Source organism: Mobula birostris, chromosome 20 (assembly GCF_030028105.1).
Source record: "Mobula birostris isolate sMobBir1 chromosome 20, sMobBir1.hap1, whole genome shotgun sequence".
Classification (NCBI taxonomy): domain Eukaryota; kingdom Metazoa; phylum Chordata; class Chondrichthyes; order Myliobatiformes; family Myliobatidae; genus Mobula; species Mobula birostris.
In genome coordinates, this window is record NC_092389.1 from 53,821,151 (window position 1) to 53,831,478 (window position 10,328).

Here is a 10,328-nt window from a genome sequence, read left to right on the forward strand (position 1 = left end):
CTCTATCCATGTTAGTATCTTTCCTGTAACACCACAGGCTCTTAACTTGTTAGGCAGTGTCACGTGCAATGGCCTTCTGAAAATGCAAATACCACAGCAACCACCACCGATTCTCCTTCGCCCATTCTGCTTGTTACTTCTTCAAAGAATTCCCGGAGATTTTTCAGGCAACAAGGATTGGAGGGCGTACCTTATGAGAATAGGTTGAGTGAACTCAGCCTTTTCCCCTTGGAGCGACGGAGGATGAGAGGTGACCTGATAGAGGTGTACAAGATAATGAGAAGCAGCGATCATGTGGATAGTCAGAGGCTTTTTCCAAGGGCTGAAATAGCTAACATGAGGGCGCACAGTTTTAAGGTGCTTAGAAGTAGGTACAGGGGAGGGAACGTCGACTCAGACCATGAGAGGTCTGCATCGGGCATTTTCATGCCTTACAAGGCGCAGATTGGAAGTCTGTGTGGGGCGCCACTCCTCGCACAGACTAGAGCAATGTGTGGTTAAGTGCCTTGCTCAAGGGCACAAACACGCTGCCACAGCTGAGGCTCGAACTAGTGACCTTCGAGTCACTAGACGAATGCCTTAACCACTTGGCCACGTGCCCAACACAAAGTAGGTACAGAGGACATGTCAGGGTAAGTTTTTCCACAGAGAGAGTGGTGGGTGGTGGAGGCGGATACGATAGGGTCTTTTAAGAGACTCTTAGATAGGTACATGGAGCTTAGAAAAATTAGAAGGCTATGCAGTAGGATAATTCTGGGCAGCTTCTGCAGTAGGTTACATGGTCGGCACTGCGTTGTGGGCCAAAGGGACCTGTAATGTGCTGTAGATTTCTATGTTGTCGATTTACTAAGTACCCGAGTCAGAGTTTAAAATAGAACTGATTTATTCGTCACAGATCCAGAATACTAAACTCCAGTCTGATTGAAGGTGAACATCAGCAGAAGAAACTCCTCCCATGCCCAGTGACCAGGGGACAGAACTGGGTTTGGTGAACAGAAACAGTAATTGCAGAGTTCCACACACCAGTTTAACTCTTGATTCTGCCACTGTGAAGGCTAAATATCCAGCCTGAAAATCATCTAAACTCTTTTGCCAGTGTGAACTTGGTAGTGCCTTACAAGGTGGGAGGAACGGGTGAATCCCTTCCCGCATTCAGAACAGGTGAAGGGCCTCTCCCCAGTGTGAACTCGCTGGTGTGCCTTCAGCTGAAATGACTGGGTGAATCCCTTCCCGCAGTCCGAGCAGGTGAGCGGCCACTCCCCAGTGTGAACCGCCTGGTGTGTCACCAGTTTATATGAGCGAGTGAATCCTTTCCCACAGTCTGGGCAGGTGAACGGCCTCTCCCCGGTGTGGATTCGCTGGTGGACCAGCAGGTCAGATGACCGGGTGAATCCCTTCCCGCAGTCCGAGCAGGAGAACGGCCTCTCGCCGGCGTGAACCGCCTGGTGTACCTTCAGCTGAAATGAATGAATGAATCCCTTCCCACAGTCTGGGCAGGTGAACGGCCTCTCCCCTGTGTGGATTCGCTGGTGTGCCAGTAGGTAGGGTGACCGGGTGAATCCCTTCCCACAGTCTGGGCAGGTGAACGGCCTCTCCCCGGAGTGGACTGACTGGTGTTTCCGTAGGTTGGATGGGTGGGTGAATCCCATCCCGCACGCTGAACAGGGGAACGGCCTCTGCCCCATGTGGACTGACTGGTGCGCCAGTAGGTCAGAGGATCGAGTGAAACCCTTCCCACAGTCTGAGCAAGCGAAGGGCCTCTCCCCCGTGTGGACTGACTGATGCTTCTGCAGGCTGGATGCTCGCGCGAATCCCTTCCCACAGTCTGAACACACGAACGGCCTCTGCCCTGTGTGAACTGACCGGTGCGCCAGCAGGTCAGACGGCCGATTGAATCCCTTCCCACAGTCTGCGCAGGTGAATGGCCTCTCCCCGCTGTGGATTCGCTGGTGCACCAGCAGGTCGGACGACCGAGTGAATCCCTTCCCACAGTCTGAGCAGGTGAACGGCCTCTCCCCCGTGTGAACTGACTGGTGTACCTTCAGTTGAAGTGACTGACGGAACGCCCTCCCACAGTCTGAGCAGGTGAATGGTCTCTCCCCCGTGTGGATTCGCCGGTGTGCCCGCAGATTGGATGACCGAGTGAACCCCTTCCCACACACTGAACAGGCGAACGGCCTCTCCCCTGTGTGAATTCGCTGGTGAGCCAGCAGGTTGGACGACTGACTGAATCCCTTCCCACAGTCTGAGCAGGTGAACGGCCTCTCCCCGGTGTGGACAGACTGATGCTTCCACAGACTGGATGAGTGGGTGAATCCCTTCCCACAAACAGAACAGGTGAACGGCCTCCCCCCCATCTGAACTCACTGCCGTGCCTGCAGGCCGGATGACCGAGTGAGTCCCTTCCCACAGTCTGAGCAGGTGAACGGCCTCTTCCCAGGGTGCACGCTCTCGTGTGTCAGCAAGTTAGTCTACCGCGTGAGCTGCTTCGTACACACACACAGAACAGCTGAACAGTCTCTCTCCCGACGGTGAATTCATCAGCGTGCCCGCGGGTGGACTGAGTGAGTGAATCTCTTCCCACACACGGAGCAAGCGAATGGACTCTCACTCTGTAAAATTTCTGACATTTCTTCAGTTCGTCTCCCACATACAGAGCAGGTGAATGGCCTCTCCCCACTGCCAACTCACAGGCGTGGCTGAGAGAAAAATACCCCTTCCCATATACGAGAGAAGGAGAATCTGTCAATTCATCAGTCAGGTGTCAGACATTTGAATCCCTTGTACAATCAATGCAGTTGAAGAACTGATCTCCAGTGAACAAATGCTGGTGTGTTCTCAGCTCCCAGTTCCGGTGGATTTCACTGAGTTACAACAGAAAACTCCATCTCAGGGTCAAAGTACGTTTCCAGCTGGGATGAGATACTTCTTTATCTCCAAGGATCAACAACTGATACACCAGTGTCACGAAGAAAATTATCCGGTCACTCCTTAAATATCCGGACAGAGACAGTAAAACTGACGTGTTCGGGATTCCTGTTAACAAATTCTTCGTCTTTTTTAACCTGTAAAGAGATTTACAGAAGTCATTAATGGGTGAAGGACAGAATTTCAGATTAAATAACTGAAGTCTCTATAAACAAGTAGTACATAACAAGTTTTTCTCTTTTTTTTCCCGAAGATAGAGAGATGTAGTGGTGGTCAATAGTGTTCCTATGGCACTCCCATGTCTGAGGAGCTCACATACTGTACAGGCTGGGTTGTCAGTGAAGTTCGGTTGTGTGTCCTGCACGCTGTCCTGCTGGTGTGCTCTGCACTGACCCCGAATAACGAACACAACACGGTGTCAGAAGTGGTTGATCGTCGATGAATTGGTGCTACAGGCCCAGTGAGATCCTCAGCAAGGAAGAACTTACAGTAAGACTGCCCTTGTTCACATCTGTCGATGAAAAATAGCCAGAGACTTGGAATCCTGAACTGCCCCTGCCAGCTTGCTAATCGTGTGCGCCATGAGGCACGAGCTGAGGAAGGGCCAGGGTCGCTAGGCAACCCCTTCACGCTACACCCCGAAGTGGATACATTGTAATAATCTGTGGGCCACTAGCCTGGGGAAGTGCACAGAGACACAGACAGAGCAGAGAAGTCAGTCAAAGTCTCAGGGAGAGAAAAGAAGACTTTCGTAGTCTAAATACCTGTGTATAAAATTATAATAAACAAACAAACAAACAGGAAAACAGAGCAAATACCTGCAGTACCTACATCTACTTCCTTAATAACTAAAAGCACCCCCAGACATTTGATTTCTCTAAACTTTTGAGAGATGGCTCAGACCCTTGGAGACCACACTGATACACTGCATGGGTGACAAAGCAGAGGACATCCGAGGTGGATTAGGATTGACAGGTGCTCAGAACAAGACTACAAAACAGTGCAGGAGAAATTTAAAGGAATCCTCACAGGGAAGTGAAATGTGGCGTATGACAGGGCAAAGTCCAACTCCAGTGAACAGGAGCCAGATGAAAGTGTAAATGACTTCATCACGGCACTGTACGCCCCATCAGACAACTGTGCATGTGGAAATCTGAGAGATGAGCTCATTAGAGACAGGATTGCTGACTGCCTGCTGGACACCAAATTGTCAGAGAGACTCCATTTGCAGGGAAGCCTCACACTAGAGGAAGCTGTTACCATGGTCAGGCAGAGTGAGAACGTTCATCGGCAAGAGGCAGAGGTCAGGCAGGAAAACGATGCTAAGGTGAAGCTAGAAGCTGTACGAAAAAGGGTTCAGACAAGACGCAGTCAGAGAGATGACAGGAAGAGGTGACAGCAGAGCTCCGCTCGAACGAAACGGACAAGCGAAACAGAGCAGGTAAAATGGCCAGCTGCAGGAGATGTGGCAAGTCTCCACTCCACGTCAAAGAGATCCGTCCTGGCAAAATAACTGAAAGGCTACCAATACAATAGAGTTGGCCATTATAAAAGCCAGTGTCACTCAAAAACAGTTCTTCAGGAGGACTGTCATTCAGTCAAAGAGAGAGCTTTCCCAGGGGGCTCTATAGATACTGTCACAGGGTCCTGAATTACCCCTATGAACTGTGCTCAATTACCCCTATGAATTGTGCTTTTGAAAAGAGAGAGAGAGAGTTATTTAACACCGATATCTTGCTTTGAAAAGAGAGAGAGAGAGATGAAGACTAACTTTTAGACTGTCACTTTAAGGCACGAGGAGGAACTGAGATAACTTTTGGATTTCTGCTGAGTTGGAGAGAGGGCATCGAGCAGCTCAGAAGTCGCTATGGTGACCAAGGGCGGCGTTATTTGATGAACAATCTATGTTATAATTTCTCTGGAGTATGTTTATACTTTCTCCCAGGACATTTGCCTGCTTGTACACTTTTTACACAGACAAAGGAAGGAGGAGTTATTTGAATGACAGTTGGTACTCAGTACGGTGAGATAAATCGGAGGTCAGATGATAGATCTCAGGCACATGTTTTTGGGACACTGAATGAGCTTTGTTGTGCCCACAGGAAAAGTGGGTTTTTTGGAGGATCGCTCAGGCGGATTGATCAGTGGCTCTTGCAGTGAGAAAAGGGATTGACCGGTGGGGAGTTGCCCATGTGTCCACCCTTGCCTGGGTTGACAGCTCCACCACAGAAAACCGGCCCCCTGTGTTGTGGTCACAGTCGGTGACTTTTAAAGGATTTCGGAGGACAACGAGAAGATCAATGGGATCTGCTCAACTGAAGACTCAAATCTCTCCCTCTCTCCATCACTACTCAACTCAACACCATGAAATGAACTGAACTTTACTCATTGTCGTAAGACTATCTATTTACCCCTAGACTTGAAGAAGCTTGATTTTCATATATTTTTCCACACTTACCTATATATAATCATTGCTAACCTGTTTGATTTATCCACATTTATATTACTGTATTGTGTAGTTACTAAGAAATATTATTAATTAACAGCAATACTGGACTCCAAAGTGTTTTCTGCTGGTTCTGCAAGTACGTGATGATACAAATAGACAAGGCTGGTGCTCTATGGCTCTGTTACAAAAGGAGGCAGTGATATTCAAAAATGGACACTGGGGCAGAAGTCACAGCTCACAAAACTGGTGAAGAAAACAGGCATTACACCAAACCCAAACAAAGAAAGTGCTTTTGGGGCTCCGCGTGAAAGGAATATCTACTACTCCCACTCGTAAAAAAAAATGAGGAACAGTCAAAAGATGACGTCTCTGTTGCTCAGAACCTCATTGCTCGGTTAGTTTCACCAAAAATATGTTTAGTGGCAGAAGTATTTGGAGTTGTTCGCAGACCTGGTGGTACTGAAAGAAGAGCACGTTACCCAACTGAGGCCAAGAGTGACGCCCTACTCCCTGACCACAGTGAAGCCCATACCAGTCCCACTGAATGAAAGGCGGTGCTTGACATCACGACTAGAGCGAATGGACCTACTGACTGGTACACCGGCATTGTTCCTGTTCCCAGTGAGGATCGGTGCCAATCTCCAACAATATTTAACAATGCAGTGAGGCGGGGGAAGTTTACGCTGCCCTCTGTCCAGTACACGTTCGGTACGCTGGGTGGAGCAAAGTTCTCCATCAAACTCGATGCAAAACTCAGGGTTCTGGCAGATCTGTTTTGGTCCCAAACACAGCAGCTCCCGACCTTTATCGTCCCATATGGACGCTATGCCTTCAAGGAGACTCCCTGTTGGCATCTTATCAGCCCCTACTTGATAAGCACCAAATTCCTGGTTGAAGCAGACCACAAGCCACTTGTCAGCCTCCTCAGCCCAAAACACTTGGATGACTCACCTCCACCTCTGCAAAGATTCAGAATGGGGCTTATGCAATACTGTTACGGCACTGAGCAAGTCCCCGGCAAATCTTTCACAAGACCAGATACTCTGCCATGCAGAAGTGAGTGGGATGAAGCTGGCTCTGCTCTCACAGACAATTCCAACATCTTCTTAGCTCAGGTACGTGAAAGCTTTCCCGCATCACAGAGGTAAACTGGATGGAACTCGCACTGAGTTGGAAAAGGAAGAAAATCGGCAGCAGGGTCCTGCAATACTGTGAGCATGGATGGCCAGCTGTTCCAAAAGGAGCTCACGAACTCAGACCTTACTGGCTTGAAAGAGACGTACTAACTATTCGTACAAACCAGCAACTTTGCCTAGAGATGCTGCCTGGCCTGCTGTACTAATTATTCTTGATGGTTTGCTGCTACAGGGCTCCAGACTCATCATTCCTGCTTCTATCCATGCCAAAATCATCAGTCAAATCCACCAAAGGTCGTCAAGGCGTCGAAAAACGTCCACTAAAAGCAGGGCAGTCTGTGTGACGGCCCGGCTGGGAGATTACGCAAAGCAATGTGAAACACGCAGAAAACTGCACACAAAAATCACGCCAAACCTCTCCGTCCCACAGGCGTTCCATGGAAAATTGCAGACACACGCAACGTCCAGCTGAAAAGAGGCAAATACCTTCTCCATGTGGATTACTGCTCGCGGAACGTTGAGGTGTCCGAGCTGTCCTCTACATCCTCAGCAGCAGTTACACAGCACCTGAAAGCTGCTTTCGCTCACCATGTAACACCAGAAGCACTTCTGTTACTTAAGATTCAATGCCGTTGCTGGAGTCTTTGAGTTCAAACACCAGACGAGCAGCCCACGGTACCCACAGGCAAATGGAGAAGCCTCCTGCCAAAGGCAAAAGAGCACCACGGTCGCCTGCGATCAGGACATCACAAGGTGAAATCAGGAGGAAGAGGCGCACACTCGTGCGCCTTCAAAGTCCATGAAAGGCAGAGGAAGGCCTGGTCCTTGGGACAGGGTGGTGGCACCTGTTCAAAAGACCTCCACCCACTCCGACACTTCCAGGAACCCATTCAGGTCGGGTCGTTTATCTTTCCCACCGCAGAGATACTCCCACTCCATAGCCTAACACCTTAGGGCAAGTGACTAAACAGGCAGAATGATCCTCTCACTTTGCCAGTGTGTTCAGGCAGTCTATCAGACCTCTATTAGATTTTGCGTTTGTTTTTTAAAATGAGTTCTAACGTTGAAAACATTTCATAAACTGAGACTGTTCTTATGAAAAAGGAACTGTTGCCAAAACAAACTGATGAAGACAAAGGACTAGAGGGGGTTGAAAGCAAAGAGAAAGACAGTTACAATGTTGGCAATTCTTTTTTATGTTTATGCGAGGAGCACAAGTTACGTGCCGCAAGTAAAGTGAACTGAATCAATTTCACTGATTATAATTTCAATGCAATTATATGGAGAAGAAGTACAAACCTAAGTTTTCCTTTTCTCCCCCCCAAGAATGGGAGATGTCTCTGAGTTGGACAATCCACACCAGGGGTGCATGAAAAAGAGGTACTTTTAAAAAAAAAATCGGTATGGCTATTGAGATTTTGAAGGCAGAGTTTCATGGCAGTTTCTCTGATTTCAGGAGCGACCAATCAGCAGGCAGCAGTGCGTAAAAAGAAGCACCTTTCGGTCAGGTTTGCGTCCCTAAGATTTAAAAGGCATAGCAGGGTCAATAGCACAGGGCAATAGGACCAACGAATAGGATCTACTTTTGTACAAACTGTGCAAATGCAACCATAAACGAACAGCGATAAATAACACAACAGGATTAAAAGGTCCTCAAGGTGAGATCATTGGTTACGGGAACATCGCAATGGATGGGCAAATGAGTGCAGCCCCTTCTGTTCAAGAGCCTGATGGGCGGTGCCAATCCTGAGGCTCTTGAACCCCTAACCGTTGGCAGCAGTGAGAAACGAGCATGTCCTGGTTGGCAAGGATCTCTGACAATGGATGCTGCTTTCCTGTGACAGAGTTTCATGCAGATGTGACCAATGGTTGGAAGGGCTTTACTGGGCCGACATTTTGTACGATTTTCTGTTCAAATGCAGCGGTGTTTCCATACCATGCCATGATGCAGCCAGTCAATATACTCTCCACTACACAGCGCTAGAAGTTAGTCGAAGTTTCAGGTGTCATGCCGTATCTCCACAACCTCTATGGCAGAGACACTCCTGTGACTTCTTCGCAACAGTAATAGTAACACCCAGGAATTTAAAGCTGCTAAACCTCTCCACATCTCGTCCTCTGATGAGGACTGGCTAATGAACAAGAGAAAACCTGCAGATTCTGGATACCCAAGGCAACGTACACAAAAAAGCTGGAGGAACTCAGCGTCAATGGAAACGAATAAACAGTTGACCTTTCGGGCCAAGACCCTTCACCAAGAGGTGTGATTATGACACTACTCAGATGAATTTTCGGCCCACAAAAGTGGTGTCATCAGCAAAATTGAATATGCTTAGGCACACAGCCACAGGTCCAATACAAGAGGAGTTAGACCAAAAGTGATTTTCTCAAGAACTAAAGCAGATGGAAGAATTTTGGTTATTTTTCATGCAGCACTAATTGACATTTTCATTGACTGGAGGATAAAGTCTTTATCCGAGATTAATTCGGAATTATATTTTCATTTCGAGTTCCTAATCCTTGGATTTAGATAGCTGGAGGATCCGTTTGCTCCTATTCCCTCACGCTGCGCTTCGGAACACGCCCTGTGAACTGGCGGGGAAACTGCTGGGGAGCGTCACCCATGGCTGTTTCCTTACCCAGAAATCCCCACGAGCGAGAGACCCATCTATCCGCCACGGTCCCCGCGATACGCATGCGCCACAGAGAAGGGGCCCCCCCCCCCACCACCTACGCAGAAAGCCTCCCCTGGGGCCCGGGTGCGGATCGTGGGGCTGAGAGAGGGAAAGGACCGGGATGCGGAGCCTCGATGTATCCGGAGCTCACAGTAACTGTCCCTCAGACGCGGTTCGGACGCCGGTGCCGATCATATGCCCGCCCGGAGCCCCGCTCTCCTACCTCCTGTCGAGTGGGAGCCTTTTGACCACTGAGCGCATGCGTGATTTCCCGGAACAAGAAGCGCCCCGTGCGCATGCGCACTTAATCGCCTAGTCGCGGGGAAAAAAACATTGGACTATCCAAATAATTATCCAAGGATTATTTACAGAGAAAAAAAATAAATAATCGCAGTTTCAGGCTGATACCCTTGTTCAGCACTGAGAAGGAAGGGGGAAGATGCCAGTATGAAAAATATATAGATAGGGGAAGGGGGGCAAAGAGGTTAGTAGGCAGGTGTTAAGTGGAGACAGGTGGCTGGGAAAGGTCAGGGGCTGGAGAAGAAAGAATCTGACAGGAAAGGAGAGTGAACCCCAGGGTAGAGGTAAGGAGGAGGGGGCCCAGGGTGAAGCAGGTGAGACGTAAAGGCTCACTGAGGGGGAAGAGAGGAAGGGGAGGGGGATGTGGTGTTGGAATTTGTTTGCTGGAGGGAGAAATCGGTATTCATGCCATCAGGTTGGAGGGCACCCAGCCGGAATATAAGGTGTTGCTCCTCCGCCCGGACGGTGGCCTCACCTTGTCACAGGTGGAGGCCTTGGATCAACATCGGACGGGAATGGGAATCGGATTTAAAAGGTTTGACACCAGGAACTCCCGCTTGTGGAGGTGCCCCAGTTTATGAAGCCAGCCTCTGGGTGCAGGAGCAACATCTTACATTCTGTCTGGGTTCCCTCCAACCTGATGAACTGAACAGTTGTACTCTGGCCTTGTCTATTTGAGTGAGAGTCCCAAGGAAAGCCCTCTCTTCGCCCGAATCATGGTCTTTTGAAGAACTATTTTTGAGTGACATTTGCTTTTATATTGGCCATGTCTATTGCATTGGTGGCATTTCATTCATTTTGCTCTTTGACGTGGAATGGCGACTTGCCGCATCTCCTGCG

General features: G+C 49.0%; 1 protein-coding gene across 1 annotated transcript; it reads right to left on the reverse strand.

Moving 5' to 3' along the window:
• Nucleotides 1-886: 886 nt before the first annotated feature.
• LOC140212709 (uncharacterized) lies at nucleotides 887-9,462 on the reverse strand. Its single transcript, XM_072283806.1, has 2 exons — nucleotides 9,412-9,462; nucleotides 887-3,065 (listed from the first exon to the last, which is right to left on the reverse strand). Exon 2 carries the CDS (start codon nucleotides 2,355-2,357, stop codon nucleotides 1,080-1,082), a length of 1,278 nt encoding a protein of 425 aa, XP_072139907.1. The 5' UTR covers nucleotides 2,358-3,065; nucleotides 9,412-9,462; the 3' UTR covers nucleotides 887-1,079.
• Nucleotides 9,463-10,328: the final 866 nt, after the last annotated feature.

Coding starts and splice junctions, on each gene's coding strand:
- LOC140212709 (XM_072283806.1), bottom strand. CDS start 2,357: ATGGGGGGGAGGCCGTTCACCTGTTCTGTTTGTGGGAAGGGATTCACC.